Here is a 22,040-nt window from a genome sequence, read left to right on the forward strand (position 1 = left end):
TGAGGGCCGGCCCCGTGGCGTAGCGGTTAAGTGTGTGCGCTCCGCTGCAGTGGCCCGGGGTTCGCCGGTTTGGATCCTGGGCACGCACCGACGCACTGCTTGTCCGGCCATGCTGTGGTGGCGTCCCACATAAAGTGGAGGAAGATTGGCACGGATGTTAGCTCAGGGCCAGTCTTCCTCAGCAAAAAGAGGAGGATTGGCATGGATGTTAGCTCAGGGCTGATCTTCCTCACAATAAATAAATAAATAAATTCAAAAAATACATATATTTATTTGAGTTTATTTACTGTCTCCCTGACCTCTCTAGAATGTAAGCTTCATGAGAGCTTTCTCTCACTGTTGTTTTGACACACATGGAATGAAGCAGGTCCTGCTCAATAAATATTTGTTGAATGGATTAAGTCCCAGGGTAAGTTTTCTCAACAGACTGACTATAGAATACAGCAATCTAAGTGGCTTTATCACAGTGGGTTCATGATATGCCTGCTTTATTGCAAAGAACAGTGGGAATCTGGGCTCCCATCTGGTATCAGCTGCTAACCCACTGTAAAAAACAGCAAATCCCTTATTCTCTCTCTGTCTGATTTTCCATATCTGTAAAACATAGACTGATCTGTCACAAAATTCTGACAGCACACTCTGTATGTCAGTATACTAGCTGCTTTGAGAGAGATAGAAGACATGAAAGGGACTATTGTATTCAGTGTACAAGAGAAGAGGAGATCTGTGTTGGGGCAAAAACTTGTGGTTAAGAGAAGCGCCCGGATACAAATCCTGGCCCTGACATTTGCTAGTTGTGAGATCTCAGGCAAGCAATTTAACCTCGTTGTCCCTTAGTTTCCTCCTGTGTGAAAGGGCATAATAAGAGTTCTCCCCTTATCAAGTGGCCATGAGGAAGAGACAAAATAGATCATCTATGTTACGTGCTTGGCATATACTAAACGGTCGAAAAAATGCAAGCCATTATGATCATCTCACTAAAATATGATAGTTTTATTTTAAAATCTGACATTTCCTGTTGATAAAATAGTGAAAGTATATAATATCATATACTTCTTTCCAACCATCTGAAGAGCAGAAGTGAGTTAAATGTTATTTCTTCTCTTTCTGTATTTTCTTCTTTTTTATACTGCTCCCGTCTAGAGAACCATACTAAAATTAATAAATACACTGAATGTAAAATGCATATGGTTAATAATATGGAATCTCACACTCAACAGGGCTTCTGAACTCATCCTTACTTTTTTCAAATTAGGTTAAAAATTCTTCTGTCTTAACAAAAATGATGAGCAGCACCTTTCCATGAGCAACAATAATAGCAAATTATAAGGAATTCAATGTTCTTTTTGTTAAAAACTAAAATTAAGAAATTTTTATACGAGAAATAGTAACAAATATTTTCTTATTTCATGTAAAGCTCTAAATAGTCTATAAATATACTGAGAAAGAGAGGACAGTATTACAAGCTTAGGAATAATGCCTGAGTTATAACTCCCTACTTTCTGAAAGAGTGGGAAAACCTTTAAGGAAAATTGTAGAGTAAGCTTGGCACTTAACTAAAGATAATACCACAATTGCAGCCTGACCAACATCTCTATGACAAAATGAAATTTTATAGGTTTGGTTAATTCTGACTCAGCAGTATTTCTCAACCACAGTTTCCAGTGGGGGAAAAAAAAGATGAATATAATTCTAGTAATTTCAAATTTTGAAGGTTAACATGCATTATCTTGCTTTGATAGATGACCACAAAATTTTACCACACTTTTTTTGTGTAATCACAAAGTAAATTTTAAAACTGCTAACCAGGTCTAAAATCCTGTTACAAATTATTAATTATGTGTTGACAATCTCTCTAACTCTTTAGTGACTGTTTCCAACCAGACTTTAAAGTAGGGAAGAGGAGCAATTGTTCAGATTCATGATTTTATATTATAGCTGAAGCACATTTCTATGGAAAGCACAGCCTATACAGCTTTCATCGTTAGGTACCAACTTTATAGTACTTAACAGATCCATATAGCATATGAATAGAGACTTATCTGGACTCTGACTTAAAACTGTATTATCAATAGCTTACTAACCAGAAAAAAAAAATATATATATATATATAAAAAAGGAGTTTATGACATCCAGATAGGAGAAATGAAGACTGCTACTCCATACCTAAGATAATACTTTTTATTTCCTTTCCACCAATGTTAACAGCCTGGTATGCGTCCCTTTCACAACCTCCCCCATGTTTCATGGAGGTCATGATTGTTTTAAAAAAAAAGAAGGGGGGGAGGTGGAAGGGGATCATAATAAATACATTTCTTAGTAATTCTTTTTTATTTGCCAACATATCATAGTAGTCTCTGATATTCTAAAATCATTTGCTGGGGAGAATTGGGTAGTTCAATGGACCTATAGCTAGATCTGACAAAGCTGATACCTAAAAAGAATCTCAACAAACTAATGATTTTTATCTAGTAGGCAATGAATTCAAGGATAACATTATAGATTGAAGATTCATATGCTCAATCAGATTATAGAAACTGGACCAGAACTCAGACTAATCTGCTTGAAGCACCATATTGTCTTCTGTCTTACCTCAATCACTCAGTATTATATGTCAATGAAGAAAAGATTTTCTTGATACTATTTATTGTATCAAGAAACAAAATAGCAAAATATCAAAAAGAATTGTAATGTTTTTTCTTTAAAGAAGTAAACGACACAACATATATTCTATACGTTATATAGATAATTATAAAATAATACACTAAGACAGTTTCTGGTAAACTCACCTCTATAATAAAAGAGGCAAAGGTCAGAAAGCACGAACCAGCGTTTCTTCCATAGCTTCATGCCAGTACTGTCCTGCATTAAATCAGCATATTAAAGGATTTTTCTTTTCTTTTCAGAAAATTAAAACTCATTTCTGGTGCAATTATTTAAAAGAAGCTTTCAAAACAAGGTGTGTTTGATATATACTCCACAAAAATCTAACTAAAAAGCCAATCAAAATTTTAGGTTAGCTTTCTAGGGACTTGTATCATATTAAGATATTCCCAAGTACATTGGTCTCTGAAGAGTAATACTGCCATGTGAAAGGAATACTATCAAAGCAATCTGTTTTCGTTTCATATTTGTACACAATTTGAAGTTCACTCTTCCGAACACATATCTGCTAGCATGAGGATAACGTACCATGAGGATAACGTACCATGTAGCAGGATAACGTACCAGGTAAACCAGAGTTAATAAATATGTTAATCTTCAACAAGGAAAAAAATATGTGAAGTGAAATTAGCCCAAAGGTAACGTGATTTAAAATGATTGTGCAAAAGGAACTTTAGCATATAAATACGTTTCATCAACACCTTTTTCTTCTTTCATATACAGTTTGGGTTTTGCTCATTCTGCAGAAAAGAGGGCTTATTTGGCAGCTCTTTCTAAGTAATTTAGTTCATGAAAACACCAAGCTCAAATAAAACTACAATTTTAATAAAAATTACCTTCCTACATGCAATAAAGCAAAACTGCAAGAGAAAATGAAACACAGACAAGAACGAAAATAAAGCAAAAGAGAGGACAGTTTATGTGTACACTGATTAACATTTCTTAATTTGTTTCTAGTTATGGCCATCATTTAATAATGACTTTAGAACTAAAAAAATTATATGAGTAAAAGTCGCTTGAAGTAAAAGATTTGTCCTTAAAATTGACAGCCAAACCAAAGAAAGAATGAAAAAAAATTAAATGGCATATAGTATCTTCAATTTCCTAATTCTTCCTTTAGTACAGATAATTTTTAAAAGTTTAGAGTTTTAAACAGCTCTGCAAATATTCTCTGTAAGTCACACGCCTATTACAAAATAAAAACTCACGGTAGAGAAACTGGGCAGTAACACTACAATACTAAATTAACCAACGGATCAAGAAACAAGAACAAGAATCATTTTAAAGAAGGAGTCCCATATCCTCTATTAGGGTCAATATTGCACTGAGCTATTTGGATTTATTAGAAAGACTAGTTAAAAAAAACCTTTTAGATAAGTTTAAATGTCAGATGGTTAAAATACAGTCAATGAGGGGCTGGCCCGGTGGCGCAAGTGGTTAAGTGCGCGTGCTCCACTGCGGTGGCCGGGGGTTCACTGGTTCAGATCTCAGGCGCACACCGACGCACAGCTTGTCAGGCCATGCTGTGGCGGCGTACCATATAAAGTGGAGGAAGATGGGCATAGATGTTAGCCCACGGCCAGTCTTCCTCGGCAAAAAGAGGAGGATCGGCAGATGTTAGCTTAGGGCTGATCTTCCTCACAAAAAAAAAAAAAAAAAATATATATATATATATATAGTAAAGATCTTTTTTTTTAATTTTTTATTTATTTATTCCCCCCTCCAAAGCCCCAGTAGATAGTTGTATGTCATAGCTGCACATCTTTCTAGTTGCTGTATGTGGGACGCGGCCTCAGCATGGCCAGAGAAGCGGTGCACCGGTGCGCGCCCGGGATCCGAACTTGGGCGGCCAGCAGTGGAGCACATGCACTTAACCGCTAAGCCACGGGCCCAGTAAATGATCTTTAAATAAAAATTAAAAGTTGGTATCCAAGCTACATACCCAATCAACCAGTGAGAAACTGGTAAAACTAATTTGCTTGAATGACTGGGAATTCTCTGGATTTTAAGATGGTCCTCTTCCAATACATTAGTTTAGCTGCCACTCAACTTTCAGATGGAACAAAGTCTAATGAATGTTTCATAACAAATTCATTATGAATTTTAACGAATATAATTATTAGGTCATCTGAAAGCAATTAGCAATATTTGACAGAATAAATTAACACCATCAACGAACTATTATTTAACTTGCTCTGCATCATCTGTATACATGTAGAATCAGAGAGACAGAACAAAGACAGATAAAGGTCTTGAATGCCGAGTACACATCTCAGTTACCTGGTCACTTATCTTAAACCCAGCTGCAAACCAGAAAGTAAACAAGAAAACATCCTCTAAGCAGTCAAAATAGATGTCATAAAGTCCAATGTACCTGCACCCTGACTAATTCCAAAACTAATGATGAATTTCCAAAAACGCTTAATGATCAGGTTTCCCAGACAACAGAACAACATAAACCCCAGCTTATCAGGGTGCCTGAGAGGGAACCATGCTCGAGCAAAGAGACAAGCAAGAAAAGAAAAAGAAAAAATAGAACAAGCACTTAAGAGAGTGGTCTTGAAAGCAGAGAAGCAAAAATCAGAAAAATCTCAAATTATGATCAGATTTCTCTATAAATTAAAGCAGAGAAATATATAATTGTACATTTCTCTAATGATTTTTAGATAAATAGAAAAATGAACCTTTTCTGTATTTTTTTTCCATTAAAAAAATATTTCTGTCTGGATAATATTAGCGTGTTATTCCTAACATGTTCATACAGCATATGTTTAATTTCAAATCTAGGAACACATATACAAACACACACACAATCTCTGTCCTGAGTAACATCCATTCCCTTTCTTTCTTCACTGTCCCTCTAACATTCTTCAGTGGTAAGAGGAAGTGAAAGAATCTGGATGACTTCTCGAGAGGCCCTTCTCCATTTTATATAATTCAGCCCAAAAAGTCCCTTTTGATTCTGTCCTTTTTTCACATCAAATAGGAAAAAGAAAAAAAATACCTGTTTATAAAGCCAACCTCGTCTGACCACAGGTGCATTAGGATTCCTTTTAATTGAATTTGATCTCTTTCCAAAGTTATGAACTTTTTTTGAAGCCCGTGAAGTCTAAATAGAAAGAAGCACAACAGAAAATGTGGTATTAATACCTAGATACTTGAGTTTATTTTTCATCTTCACAATTTTAATCTCTTTTCAGGTTTCTCTGAAACTTGCAGGACTTAATCTTTTCAGATGAATCACTGCAATTCTGCTTTTGCTGGCTTAGTTGTTTCAAGTGTCAGAATTCTGCACAAAGACTTTTTCCCCTAGGTTACTACAAAAGGATCACAGGTTTTACAATCTCTCCTTTAAAATCTGGATATACAATTTTTAAAAAGGCACAATGAGTGTCTGGCAGTATTTTGTCCTACCTGCTATATACACTGAATGAAACTTGAGTAAAATTATTAAAAAATCTTTTAAGAATAAACCAAATGACAACTTTTTTGCTTTACATTTGCTTTTAATAGTGTTATTTCCAGTAAAGAAAGTTAACAGCATCAGGTCATAAAAGAAATATTCAGATATAAAATAGAAACAAACATATCAAATCAAGTCAAAACAAGAGTGGAAGGATCTGCTTAATGTCATGGAGTGTTTGCTTCTTTATGGACAACTCTGAACTTGAGTCACACCAGACAGATGGTGTTTACTGTATTCTTAGAAGTAGACATTAGGATATACAATCTTTAAAAATACTGCTATGCTTAGCATGAAGATTTATTTTGACAGGAAAGGTAGTGGTAATCAACAAACATAAAAACAAAGAAGGTGAATTTGAATTTCTCTATGAAGGTAAGAAATAGCAATTATCTCTTATTTTTCAACTTACCTAGAATTTTTGGGAATCTAGCATATTTCATGAGAATTTTGTTCTGTGAAGGTTATATTAGTACATAATAGAATTGTAGGGCCCAATACCAACTTTTTTTTTAAAGTATTTGTGCTATACAACTTTTTAACCTTTACAAATCAGATAAGTAAAAAGTGGTGTCCTTTTCTGGTTTTAATTAACATTTTTCATATTACGAATGAGTTTGAGCATCTTTTTCATATACTTAAGAGTAAAATTCCATTTTCTTTTCTGGGAAGTGATTTTATAAAATTTGTCCATTTAAAAACTGGGCTGTAAGCCTTTTTTTATTGATTCATAGTACTTCTTTAATTAAAAAGGAATTATTCTTTGTTACATGAATTGCAGATATTATGCATGCACGATAATTTTCTGTGGTTGAATTTATTATTTTCTAGTTTGACTTTTGAGTTTTATGTCGTATTTAGCAAGCCCATCCATATTCTGAGTTTGTTTTTTAAAATCTTCCATTGTGTTTTTACAGTGCTTTTAGTTTTGTTTTTAACATTTCAACACCTGATCCATCTGTGAAATTTTTGGTGTAAAATGTGAGGCACAGATTCAAATTTCTTTCCGGACAATGACTTAGGGGCCCTCAATCCACTCATCATTTTTCTAGATTTTAATTCAAACATATTGATGAAGCATTATAATGCTCAGTTATCCCACTAGGATTTTATATTATAAAAGAATTAGAAATTATTTTACATTTACTTATAATATTCTACAAAATTTCATTTTAAAAACCTTAACAGTGTATAATTGTCTATTATCCACTTCTTTACAATAACCATAATTTACTATTATAAAATATATAAATATATGTAATAATATATATTTAAATAAATAAAAGATTATTCTTTTATCATCCTTTGATTCTCTCGCTATCCATTAATTTGGAACTGAGTAGTGACTTGAAGGCAATTACAACATTATGGTTTAAAGAACAAGAAGCAATAACTACAAGTTTTTACAGACACACAAATCTAAGATCATAAATGAAACAATTAACATTTTCATTTCTGATTATAAAGAAAAACCACTCACTTCTATTTCCATATGGCTATGGTACTTTTCATATAATGGATTCTAAATACTACTTCAGAGTTGATGTTACTGGCATAGAGAGTCCCTTTAGCAGTAAGGGATTTTATATTTATTTTTAAATACTGTAAGTCTGCTCAGTGTAGGTATACTTAATAGTCAGAAATGGGATTTCTAGGCCATTATACTAATCTTCACTTTTAAAACTTAACTTGATTCAATAAACTGCCATTCTCTTACACAAACATCCATTACATTTGTAAAATTATTCAAAATCTGAACTCTACAATATTTTTAAAAATGTAAGCCATTAAATTATTAAAATATCTTACTGCTTTATATTCCAAGTCATTGCTTCTTATGTCAATTACCTTGAATGTAATTAGGTTCATGTAATAATAAAAATGAAATGATTATTTTATAATTCTAAAGTCCACTAAGAGTAATAGTGATAGATACTGACTACCAATTATATCAGTTATCAATAATTAATAGTCAGCCAAATAACTTACTCTGCCTACAGGGCTCATCGGATGCGCTGCATAATCTGAGGTCATGTTGTAGTTAGAGGCTTCATTTATCATACTTATAGGTCGTTCCTTCTTTTCTTCAGACGTCATGGTTGCAACGGTTCTGAAAACATAACACGTCAGAATGCTAGAGCTTGCAGCATATGTAAACTGCTTTACACAAGTTTCCCTAGAGTTAACAATGCTGGTGCCCTACTTTTACAAAACAGATGGATACCAATTAGAGCTTAATAAGCTCTAGAGTGAGAGTTTAATATTTACAACTACTTTAAATATAACAAACACTCCTCCTAAACACAACATACGCTAATGTCATGTCTATTTTAACAAGCATTATTACAGATATTCTGCTTGGCCATCTAACTGGAAAATTAAAATTTTAATTACAAGGGTAGCTGTTCTAACATTGAAAACAACCACAATGATATCAGTAACTAATTTTTGTGAACAGATTTATAGTATATAAAATATTTTCACACATATTTCATTTGAAGCTTATAAAAATCTTGAGAAATGGTAATTACCACTAGCCCTGATTTAAGGATGAGAAAACTGAGCTCAAATTAGTTTAACAATTTGACCAAGTTTATAGTTTCTCTGCCCTCAAGAGCCTGGGCTCTTGAGCTTACTACCTGTGTTTTTTTTAAACAGCTTCTGAAATTACACTCCTCATGAAAAAAAAATTTTAAGTCATGTTTCTATACTACACATAGTAACCAGACGGCATTCTGCTATTATACTTGACTGCAAACGTCCAGATAAGAGAACTGTTCAATTGTACTGGAATAAATATGGACAATAGCAATCTCAGTGCTAACTCCATCTTGAAGGGAGGCATTCCACAAAACGCTTTACTTACTGCTCATTCACTACAAAAATACAATTGTCCTGTGATGGCTGTCCTGTGACTGGATGTTTACAGGTCACTTTCCTTTCATTATGGCTGAAAGAACAGACAAAAAAGAGAAAATATATGTACTTGTATTATCACAAATGTCTTTCTAATAATCTGATAGCAAAATAGCCATTTCTTTACTCTAAGGTGAACGTTAGTAAATAAAGATGAAACGCAAACCCGTGGGTGCTGAAATTTCTAAATAGATCTTTAATACTATCTACTGTGTGTACACGGGTGTGTAAATGCTACTACAGCTTTATAATACAGCTAAACTCACCCCCCAAGTCTGACTTCAATTCTTTCTTCTTACTATTTCATAAACAAAGATAAATCAATTTGGCTGCACAATCACTGTATTTCACATTTGATAAGTAAGTCCCAAAATATAAGTACGAGTACCTCCCTCCCTCCATTATTTTGTATCCCAATTTAGGCACATTACAGAGACCTAATGCCAAATTCATATATGGAAAAAAAAAATCTAACAGTACTGCTATATGGGCACCAGCACATTAAAAAATAGTACCACGGCAAGAGCAATCATTTGTGGTGTTCTTGTTTTGCAAAAGTATCTTTATATACATAAAGTAATGAGATTGATTTTTGTGATACTTGAGGAAAGTATGCTATAGAAAAACAGAATCTGAAGGAGAAAACAAAAATCTTAAATGAAATGTACAAACGACAACAGAAACAAAGAAAAATATAATTGTTATGTTTCTGGAAAAAAATTTGCTTTGAATTAAAGGATGACTATTTTTTTGAGAATAAGACCTTTGCCTAAGAAATACTATTCTTTCTAGGTCGAGTGACAAGATTAGGTCTCCAACTATCTTCTTGAAATGAGAGGAGAAAAGAATCCCAAATTATTTATCTGTCTAAGCCAAAAATGTTAGATGCCCAAAATAATATGCAATATACACTGACATATTAAATAATATACATTATCAGTTGTAAATTAATATTTTTTTTCCCATTGGGTTACATACCATAAAGCAACCTGTAAGGAAGATCTATCATTGGTGTACCTTACCTTAGAAAATGTACTTTCATTATGGAGACAATTTTCAAGATGCTGTATTTAATTTCACTTTGTTTATCTTAAAAGATTATTACATGTGCTCTGCATTGTGGGAAGTCTATAACCACAAACCACAAACTTTCTGGCAAACTTTAGATACTTAAGTTCCCTTTCCAAATCCTAACTCATTAATATTTTTATTGGTAACTAAGTACTCAAACCTTTATCCATAAATAAAACTAAAACCATGTAAAACAAAAGGTACAGATACAATTTTTGAAAAGTTACATAATGACTATTGTGGCAGTAGAATGACTGATGGAATACAACGTGTTTCTATTATTCCTTTAGTGAATTGGTCTAATAAGCACATAGGACTACTAAATTATCAGCTTTTTGTGGTGGTTTTGTCTTTACACAAACACATTCGGTAGGTGTTAAGATTTGGTGGGTTTAGATATTTATTTGGTGTGGTATTTTCACTACATAAGAAGTATGCAAGTGACTTTTTTACCTGCTGATTTAAAAAAGTACAATAGTGGAAACCTAAGGTCTCGTGGGATACCAGTTTATGTAATAAGCAATAAATTGATAATGGATTAACTAAGAAAGTACAGTCTCTGGAGATAAGCGGAAAATGTGATGAACACTACGAATATGTCGAAGTATGTAAATTCTGATGTTTTAACAGAATAAAATACTGTGGGGAGAATGGGAGTAAAGTAAACTGGTATGGATTAGACACCTTAATAACGAAAAATGGAGGATAGCATATTTTTTTTTTGAAAGCCTCTACTTGGGAAGAGGCATTAAAAAGCTAGAGTTGGTTGAGTGGCAGATAGAATAGAAATACACAAATTCTTTTTGTAAAAAAATCAATATTGCAAAAACAAAGAAACAACCCCCTATATATTGCATTATTTCCCTGTGCTATGTCATTTTGTCTGGGAGAACCACAGTAGACTCTAATCCTAATATTCTAGAAGCTTTAAATTATAACAACATAGCTCTGCAATGGTTATCAGGCTAAGAGACCACTCTGACCTCCTGAACACTAAATGGATTTGAGTACCCATCAGACAAGGACGCAGGGCAACAGGGATATTTAAATAATGAATGATTAAAATGGAGGCCAAACATTCTTTTCTCCAAAAATGTCAATTAAATCGACATTTTAATCATCCAAGCATTTTTAAGATCACAATGTCTTAAAGTAAAACTAACTAAATAAAAATCTTAGTATTCCATCTTAGTTAAGAGACCAGTAAACTGAACCCAATATGATATATGAATATATTTATGTTGTTCTTTTACTTCTTCAAAGTATCTAATGTGTTTTCTTTTATTTAATGTCATATTAAATTGACATAAAAATTCTTATAAAATCTACAAGGACTCTCCAACACAAAAGTCTTTGCTATTTTTTAATAAAAGAAATAACCTTTCCCAGTACATATGCCTAATTATAACATAAAATAAACCAAGAAGTCCTCTCAAATGTTTATTCATTTGTTCTGACAATACTCCTAAAATCTGGCTCTTTGTTACCAATTTAAAAAAAAACATATGTGCATTTTTAAAACGTTAAATTCCAAAATCTGTACAATGATGTATTTTAAATTATAGTAACTCAAGTTCCAGACCAGCAACCACAAATGCTCTGCAGTAAATTAGAGTCACTCAAGATTACTAGAGGTTTCTATAAAATTCAAATTCAGAAGATTGAGATGTTACAGGCAATTAAAAAACTGTCATCGCCTATAAAACAATATACTTATCAAACAGAAAAATCAGAGTAATATTTTCTAATCATTTCATCAAAAACGAATTAAAATAAATTAAAAGTATGACAAACTAAAATATCAATTCCAGTCTTAACTCTTTAAACGTGGTAATTTTCCACTACCTGATAGGATTTGTCAATCCTCACCGCTCTAAATGTATATATGCTTTAAATTTCTTTTTAAATTTCAAAATCATTCCTTCTCATTATGTTGGCATTTACACTTCGTCTTTATACTAATGTTGCATTTTTAAGTACTGTAATGGTAAAGGATAAACATAATTTCCAAATCATTCACAGAAACTGAAAATATGAGTTAAATAAATACCGAGGGCCAATAAACAAAAGCAATGTAAATGAAATCCAAATGAGTCTTAAAAAAAATTTCCACAAAGCCATCTCTGTTAATGTATAGAATTCTTTTAATACATAATACATTAGTTCTTTAATACATACAGCAACTGGGCCCTGCGGGAGGTGGCTAGCCCACTGGTAAGTATCAAGTCATGACCACTGTCCTCGGCACAAGGAGTGACTGCTCAGGACCATGAGAGAGGACAGAGAAGACAATGATTTCCAGCCTTTCCTCAATTCTACCAAAGTTTGTTCCCTGCATTATTTACAAAGCATATGTTTTCATTGACCCTTGTCATCCTTTTCGCAGTCCACAATTTAAAAAAATTTTTTGAAGGGTCTCAAAATTCAGATCAAGAGTACCATCAGCTCTGCTATAATGCTTGTGTAGAAGTGTGTTCCACTGCGATTCGTATATTAGGGAACAATTTGAGCATCACATGAGCTCCGTATTTGTTTATGCATGATCTTGTCTGTGGGAAACTCCCGGTGAACACAGAAAACTGCACCCAACAGAATTCCAGCCACATAGGAGTATACAAATCGTTCACTGCACAACCTCGGCATCTACCAGCTACTTCAGTTCATTGCCTGTTTAATGCCTACTTCCAACACTCCCAATAACTCACAACCCTTCTAATGTCCATTTCCACAAGCAAACTGCAGGACTTTTTCAAGGCAAAGAGTATTTGTCGTATTTTTGTATTTCCGAACCATGTAACGTGTAAAACTGTGTAACCACTTTTATTAGGCTCCTATCTTTATTTTTGTGTTACTAATGAAGTTTCTGAGTGGTGTGCTCCTAAACCCATTTTTCACAAAAGCCCCATGCTTTTCATCGCCCAATTTTGCATAGTGAGGTGATTTTTAGGAATATTCGTGTTGTGTTATAGCAAAACTGACAATACTTCTAAATTATGAACATACCTTAATGCCACTAAAAATGCATTTGAAGCTTTGATAGACAAGGTGTCCTTTTTAAAATCCTTGCCAGAGATTTTACCCTCTTCATGAATGAAAAGAAAAAACTGGAAAGATATGGCTTTATATAAACTTGTGTTTCTAGAGAAATTCTTGTAAGAGAGAAAATTCAGGTCTTGGTATAAAACATACTACGGTCACAGAACAAACTAATTCGCACCTTGTCTCTGAACTCACTCTGGCATATCAAGGAGTCCAAACTTGACTAAATATGATGCCAGGTGTTCACCTACTCTTACTTCCAGTTTTCTGTCTGTGGTATTTTAATGTGTAGGTTTAGACCAGTGGTTCTCAACTGGGAGTGATTTTACCTCCTAGGGGACATCTGGAAATGTCTGGTAATATTTTTGATGTCACAACTGGGAAGTTGCTGCCGGTGTGCAGTGGGTAGAGACGAGGATGCAGCTAAACATCTTCCAATGTACAGAAAAGCTTTGAAAGAAGTATCCTGCCCAAACCGTCAATAGTGCTGAGGTTGGAAACCCTGTACTAGACTATCACAGCTCTCTAACAATTAACTCTAACAAATAAGCCACATTTACTATTTCTCATTGTGTACTCCTGTATTTCTCTAGAGACAACAGAGGCAGCAGGAAATAATGGCAGTTGAGAGCACAGGTTCTGGAATCAGACCACCTAAGTTTGAATCCCAGCTCCTCCACTTACTAGCTGGGTGATCTTACTCAAGTTACTTTACCTCTTTCTCCGGGCCTCAGTTTCCTCAATTTAATAACAGTAGCTATGTTACAGGTCATCACTTCATTTTTCTCAGAATTGTTCTAGGTACTGGGGATAGCATGAACAAGACAAAAAAATCTTTGCCCTCAGGGAACCTACTTTCTAATGGCGATATTTATGAGGATTAAAAGAGTGAACAGTATCATCATGGCCCAGAACATAATAAGCCCTCGATAATTGTTATTTATTTTCATTATGAACTATAAGACTTTCAGCATATGTCATTGCCATTAGATTACTGTTCAGTCAACTGTTTAAATTAAAACAGTTTAAATTAGCACTACCCAAATAACATTAAAACTCATATTCCACTACTCAGCTTTCACTGTAAAAGAATAAAGTTGTGATCTCTCTTGGCTTTCATGCTTCTGGTAAAGCATGCCCCTAATGTGTCAAAAAGATAGAGGAGAAAAGTAACTCTAATATAAAATTCCAGGGAAAGATTAGCTGTGTTTTTATGCTAGCAAAAGCAGTATGCGAGAAAGTTCTTAAATAGTGACAAACAACACTTAAAAAAAAAAAGGACTCAGCTATTCCAGAGAGTTCAGGAGTGCGGGAAATAGGTCATGTTCACTAGCTCAATCTGAGGTTCATGCTGTACCAGAGGCTCAGATAAAAGTATTGAATCAGTGCCATTTTTAGAAAAAGATATCAAGAAATTGACAAAAAACAACACAAATTCCTTGTTCTTTGGCGTTATGCCCTCTTGACTATTTATTCGCAGACATTTAATCATTTACTATAATTAGAAGATCAAATGAAAGACCTGCTTATTTAAAGCCTCTGTGGAACTATTTCATTCAATAATAATTTGGTTTTAAAGGATCCTAAGATGAATAAATCACTGTAGGTATAAAATGGTATGCATTTCCATCAAATTATATAACTAACAAATTAAAAATGACATGTCTACAGGAGAGAGAATAGAAATTCCTTAGTCTACCCACTTCCTTTTCAAAACTTATATATTTGTGAACCAGATAATGAATTATGTAGGTAACTATACCGAAAACCTGGGCTAAGCTGTGCTACGTTTAAGCAGTTCTAAGCTTTCTGGCAGCCTACATAAAAAGGGAAAGATGATGCACTACATAGCTCCTAGAACCTATTTATGGAAACAGAGCCATTTATTGGGTCTGAATCAACTCTAAGTGAAGATGCTTTTATATCACGAATAGCTTATGTATGGCTGTATGGCAGTGCTCTGAAGATAGGGGAAGCTTGAATCTGTATCGCTTTCCAGGGTCACTGGAGTAAGATATTTTTGTGTTCAGTTCCCATTGCTACAGTCTTCCCTCAGCAGGAGACTTATAAAGGAGGATGCCAATGAGACCCCTCCAGAAAGGAACCCCCCTCCACACACACACATTAAATAGATGCATAAAATGCACAAAATGCACATTTGAAGCATAAACCCCAATAGAATTATGGGTTTAGAAAGAGAGAGGAAAAAAAAAAAAGATTTGTTTGCCAATACAGTGTTTTAAAAATCTAGTAGAAAAATAATAAAAGTCAGTAAAACTAAAGGAACTATTTCATTCTTAATGGAGCCTTATTTCAAACTATACAAGGAAAAAAATGAAAGTACTCAACACAATTAACTACGGACTGACAAATGAAATCTGGTTTTAAAACTCCTCCTATCCAACATAAGGCCAAAACTATGCAACCACTTTGTTGAGTGCAAATATAAATCTTATATCTGATACTTACATATAGGTGAAATACTCTCCTAAGAAGTTCTTTAAAATAGCAGGATTTGTTTGATGAATATAGTACTGAGTACTAGATTAAACAATTAAAATTAAAAATTAGAGCAATGCTACATAATCAGTACATATTATATTCTTTGAACCAAGTATGGAAAGGAGCTATTCCTGATATAAAATTAAGAACATTTATGATTTCAAGGACATATAATTATTCACAATTGAGAAATATGGTAGCAATGATTGGCTTGTCCTATGGCACCCTCACAGTCACAGACTGGCTGCTGTAGTCCTGCAGACCTCAAAGTCCAGAGGGGAAAGGAAAGTTTCTCTTTATGTATCCCTTTTCAAGATGTTTCCCAAAAGCTCCCTGGCCATCCCCATCTAGAATCTCATTAGACAGATATATGAGAGTCTAGGCCTAATTCAATCAATGGTAAGTGAACTTACACCAATCAAGATCCACAACTTTGTCTGCAGCCCACTTAGATGGAAGTGAATAAAATGAGGTTATATTACAACAGCAAGGAAGGAGGAGAAGGGAAAGGCTATTAGCTAAGGAAATATCTCATTTTTCTTAGAGAAAGCAACTCACATATGTTCCAAAGAAAATACCTGCAGTAACATGTTCAAAACTAGATTTCTCTGTTCTATCTGGTAAAAGAGGAAAACGGTTTTTGCCAATTTCTTCCTTTGGGAAGCTTTCAGAAGGTAAAGACGGTGATTTACTTGAACTTATTTCCACTCAGAAATTCTTTTTAATGTTTTGGCCAATTAATGACTGTCCTGGCTACTGCGTAGTATTACAGTTCTCTCCTGTGAGAGTACTTATTTGTATGTGTGTGTGTGTATGTGTTTTTTTAAACACCTTTATTTCATGGGTAACTCCAGTGACTGCTTTAACACAAAATCCATTCTGTTTTTTAATTTAAGAAATAAACATTGAAATTGCTATTAACATATTGTCAACAAGAGCCAATATAATTATTCTCAGTGGTATGTCAGACAAAGCATGCTTTATTAGGTGTAACTGTGGCAGTAAGGTTGAAAATTTATCCACTATACACACAAATATATATATTTTAGAAAACTCTGTCCCACAGAAGAGATTCTGGCTGTCTCCTATTAAACTCAAATGCAGACCTATTTGTATGATTTGCTCTGATCATGTATTTTCCTTACGGGAAAGAATGAAGGATGTAATTTAGTTTAAGAACAATAGGATATCATAGTGGTTTGGCAATTCTTCTGGCAATCTTGGTAACGAAGCCAGTATCATGACTTAGACTTTTACAAGGGCTCAACCCCCAAAAGCTGCCAGATATCCATAACGTTGTTAGACTGGAACAAGGCAAAGAGGTCTGGAAACCATGGAAGTTACTGTATTTCTCAAATTTAGGTAGAAAACTATACAGCAAACAGCTCAGATACGTACTTACAACTCTTGTTTTCGGTATCCTTCTACTCAAACCAAAAAGAGTATTCTACATTTTCAGTTTGGTCTTAGTTTCACTACACTATCAGACAGTTATGTTCTCCAGCTTGTTTTAAAATCGAAGAGCTTTTATCAAGAGAAGTCATAAAGCCTTATCACTTTGAGACTCAGTCTCAAATCAGGTTTAAAAAGCATATTTGTAGCAGTGACTTAGTTATTAAATTTGTTATTTTATTTATTAGTCACTAAATCAATTCATTCCACGGTGGTCCAAAGTAATTTTTAAAATATTGTTAAATAGAAAGTTCATTAATGTTTTATATAGATAACTATTTTAATTTTTTTTCATTTTAATAAATAGGAAGAAAATGTTATGTTGAAATCTGACTACCACAATGACTATTTCTGTAATTTATTTTTAAACTGAAAACATGCTGGCATGGAAAATTGTGCCTACAATTAAAGGCAATGTTTTAAGAACAAAAGAAAAACACTAAAAGCGCCCTGCCTTTTCTTGAGAGAAACTAAATTCTTGAGCCTTAGTTATGTGAAGAAATAACCACTAAGTTAGCAATCTGAAAGATTGTAATTTTTTTTTTTGCAAAAGATGAAAAGTATATATTTCCTTTCCCCACATTTAGTTCTAAATGCCATTTGCCTTTAACTTAGAACTAACTGTTTCCAGACATCCTGCCCAAACCTCAGTGATTCATTTACCCACCAACTACAAATCTCCTTGAGGTCTTAACCCTTTATTTTCTACCCTTTCTCCTCTCAGCATTTAGAAAACGGATAATCTCGATTTCTTGGGAGAAAAGGAAGAATTCATCAGGTGTGAGTGACTCCCAGGATATAAATGAATCTTTAATATTAATATATATTAAAACCATCACCCTAACAATCATTACCACTTGAGCGTCACACAGTGCTGCTCACACACTCAGCTGTCACGTACTGTACTTGAAACTTGACAAACAGTTCTCACACAGACCCTCTGAGATATAGTATCTTCACTTTACAAATGAGTAAACTGAGGCTCACAGCATTTACAAAGTTGTCAGAAGTCCGCGGCGACATGGCGAGGGAGAGGTGCCCCCAAAGCCCCTGCCGCGTCCTTTCCAGATCCCCACCTTTCAACAGCTGCTGCTTCCCTGACTCTTATCACAGCCAATGAGACTTTTCAGTTCTGCCCTACATCTTCTCCCACGTTTCTGCTTGATGGTACTCAAAGCAAACAAAACACTCTACTTTCCTGAGCTGTCCTTCCCCTCTTCCGTGACCATGAACAAGCAGCCTCCATCCCTGCTCCTCTTCGAGCATCACCCCAAGACCACTGCTGTCTGAAGCACAGTAATGAAACCTCTCTTGATTCCAATTTAATTTTAAACCCATTATCTCTTTCCCATCTTCCTCTTCTCTAAGTCTTCACAATCATGTTCCACTCTTAGTCAGATGCTTAGGCAAAATGATACAACATATTTATAAATGTTACCTCACATTTCCCTGATTATAGGTACCAAAGAATTTAAATACAAATAATAGCAATTATAACACATGGGTTTTAGAAAAGCAACCAACAGGAACTGAAAATCTTGCTTTTCCCAGTAGGAAAATATGAGTATGATGCGACGCTGCCAGTACTAAGCTGAAAGCATTATTATAGACTAGGAACAATAAAGAAAAAAATAAAAAATCCAAAATATGAGGCTTACATACAAATTCATCTGTTTTAGTTTTTGGTTATTTACCGACAATTTCTAAATCATCTTTTGAAAAAACCCCTCATAAATAAAACCAACATGTACATTTAGAATCTACAAAATAAACATTTTTAAATAGATTTCAAATAATTTTGGAAGTAACACAAGAATAATTCAATTAATACCATGCTAGTTTGGAACAAAATGTATCTATCACATTAATAACTGCTACCTATGCTGAGTGTCATGGCATGGTGACATTTTAGATCCCTTGATAAATTACATTATAAGCAAAAAACGCCTAAAATAATTTAGATAATTCTTTCACTTGTAAGTCATCTGAGTGATTCTTAACTGAAGAAGCTTTTAAATGGGAAGGTTAAATGCACTTTATGGTTAAAACAGAAATATGATTTTTAGAATGCACATACTAATCAAAGTAACTTTCTGTCAAGCATTCAACAATCAGGCGACATTTCTAGTTGCCACCCAGAAATCACACTGTGAGAGTAGCCAGCTAATGAATTAACATCTCTATCACTGGCTTAGTTCAGGTTCTCTGTCCACAAGACTCTGTTAACAGCATCCTAATCCACGTCATCCTAACAGGCTTTCTCCCATTTAGACCATCCTCCTCACTGAGCCTTAACTTCCTTCTTAAAATGGAAACCACAACCAAAACAACAATAACAAAAAACCCTACCCCGTAGGGCTTTTTTTTTTGGTGAGGAAGATTAGCCCTGGGCTGACATCTGTGCCCATCTTCCTCTATTTTTTATATGTGGGACGCCTGCTACAGCATGGCTTGATGAGCGGTGCGTCGGTCTGCGCCCAGGACCCGAACCCGGGAACCTGGGCCGCCGAAGCAGAGTGCGCGAACTTAACCACTACGCCACCAGGCCCACCCCTCCCCATAGGGCTTTTGAAAGCATAGAGTAGCTGGTAGCACCAAGGTATATTGCCTGGAGTTAATAAAGCCCTCACCGAATATTAAACCTGAAAGTGCTGGCAGAGTTAGATTTCTTGAAGTAAAATTACGTCACTTCCTTGCTTTAAAAAGTTGCTGTCTCTCTGCTCTCTCTTTATTGGGAAGTATAATGGTTTGTAAATAATCCTAATTTAATAAATGAGGAACCTGACCATTTGATCTAAGGTTAAAGTTTGCTGTTGAATAATCTATGTAAAAAGCACTTGTAAAACCACATAAAGGATCACAGGGCATATTTTAGTGGTTTTAAAAAATACCTATTTGAAAAATTACAGTCACCTGTATAAAAAATATTATTATGAAAGTCTAATGGAGTTTTTAAATAAAACTAAGCAGAACCCCAACTCAGAAACATGTCAGTGGCCAGAAATATTCTTCCTGGCATTTAAAAGCAATAATGTGGAATTTAAAAATATATATAACCTAGAATTTCATTAATTCAGACAACTCTACTACTCCCTAATGAATACATGCATCAAATGCAAGTTTATTATACTATTGGGAAGGAAGCAAACAACAAATTAGAAAAAATTTAAGCACTGTTTCTTCTGTGTGTGGTCATATACTACTTTAAAAAGTTAACTTAATTCTAAGCTACACATAAATAACCACAGAATTTCAAAAAAGATCCAATTATTTTATTGTAGATGTAACATTCTTTCCAATTTAGTCAAATTGACAGAATAAATGGCTCAATTCAAATAGAAAAAAATCGGCAATCATTTAATTTTACTCTTCTTCATTGCACAGTATTTAATCATTTTAACACTACATGAGCTTCATCTAAACAATTACTTCAAGAACAAAAAGGTAGTTACTAATAAGTCAAATGATACCTCTATGAAACAAAAAGATCTTGTAAAAATGGTAGACTTGCTTTCAAAATGGCTATATAGTAGTGTAACTTAAATACTTTCATTGATTTGACATGAGATAGGCACTGGTGACAAAGCCTCAATAACATTATAAAGAAACAAACCGGAAGAGGACTATAACCATAAAGGAAATACAAAGGGAAGACAGATTAGGGATTGATCTTGCGTAGAAAGGGGAACAGCAGGGAAGATACCACAGCACACAGCACAGAAGTGGCTGCCATTTGAATCCCGCCTCTTAGGATCAGCAGGAGAAGTCAGATCCGGCTGGCGTTCAGCACAGACCGAAGAGAGGGGGCACAGAAATAGGGTAGAAAATCTAGGCTTTGAGTAACAATATATTTATGTATATAAAATCCATCACATAAGTTTTGAAGTAATGTCTTTGCTTTACTCCTAGGTTGTCACTTGAATTTCAAATAATATATTTTTTATAACTCTGAGAAGGTCCAAATAGTAACGCACTTATATGACGCACACAACACTTAATTGAGACTCAGTTTAGTCAACAAATCATTATCCCCAAGCACTGAGAAATTTCTCACTTACAGATGAGGCAGGAGTGGGATAGAAATCTGACCCAGAATAGCAGAGTAAGGCCCACTTCCTACAGCAGAGACACAGAGGCAGTGGAGAGGAGAGTGGAAAGGACATCCAATGGTCACTGCAGGACACTGTGAGGGCACTACTGTGCTCCAAGAGACACATTTCCTCCTAACAGAGTTCAAGGCCGTGGCACGCTATTAGTTGGTTAGATAACTAGCAGGTATTCCCCATCACAATGAAGATGGAATCTCTCCTACACAAGGATCAAGATATTATCATTCATTTAACTTGCTTAATCAACTCATTTATTCATTCTCAAATATTTTTTAAGCATCTAATATGCACAATGTTTTGTACTGTCCACCACTAGGAAACAAAAATACAGTTCAAGATATAAGAGGCTTAAAGAATACTATCCCATCTGAGTTTACTAAGCTAAATTTCAAACTTGGAGAATAGCACAATTATCCTATCCCATCAGGCTTCAGTACTGGTGGAAAAGCTTCCTCAAAGCATACCTTATTCATCAGAAAACAGACCAGTACTTTATTCTCTACTGCTTTAGACTTGAGTACAAAACTTCTATGACAATTTCAGGTTACCCTCCCACCCCCACAGCTCTGCTCATCACCCCTTTCATTTTTTTTTTTTTTGCCAGATTTAATTTCCTGTTCATACAAAAAAGTTTAAGTAGCTTCTCCTCACTTGAACTTTAGTAGCATTTAGGCCAATGACCTCTGATGTCATAATGCCTCAAAAACATCTTTGTTTAAAATGTATACTGAATATATTCCAATTCCTTGTTAATACAGTCACTTAACTGATTAAGTTTAAAATACAGGCTATTTTAAAACCATGTTAAAATATTTTAAGCGGAT

The 22,040-nt window shown here is 34.4% G+C and overlaps 1 protein-coding gene across 3 annotated transcripts in view; it reads right to left on the minus strand.

Annotated features, from left to right (window-relative positions):
- The window catches only part of PLEKHA5 (pleckstrin homology domain containing A5), a 233,599-nt gene that overhangs the window by 82,830 nt on the left and 128,729 nt on the right, over nucleotides 1–22,040 (minus strand). For all 3 annotated transcript variants that reach the window (XM_058558686.1, XM_058558683.1, XM_058558682.1), the window contains exons 4-7: nucleotides 8,994–9,077; nucleotides 8,117–8,237; nucleotides 5,669–5,773; nucleotides 2,790–2,862 (exon numbers count right to left, since the gene is read on the minus strand). In XM_058558686.1, coding sequence (XP_058414669.1) covers nucleotides 2,790–2,862; nucleotides 5,669–5,773; nucleotides 8,117–8,237; nucleotides 8,994–9,077 — 383 coding nt within the window. The remainder of the gene's footprint in view (nucleotides 1–2,789; nucleotides 2,863–5,668; nucleotides 5,774–8,116; nucleotides 8,238–8,993; nucleotides 9,078–22,040) is intronic.

The sequence above is a fragment of the Diceros bicornis genome, chromosome 17, assembly GCF_020826845.1.
Source record: "Diceros bicornis minor isolate mBicDic1 chromosome 17, mDicBic1.mat.cur, whole genome shotgun sequence".
Classification (NCBI taxonomy): Eukaryota; Metazoa; Chordata; class Mammalia; order Perissodactyla; family Rhinocerotidae; genus Diceros; species Diceros bicornis.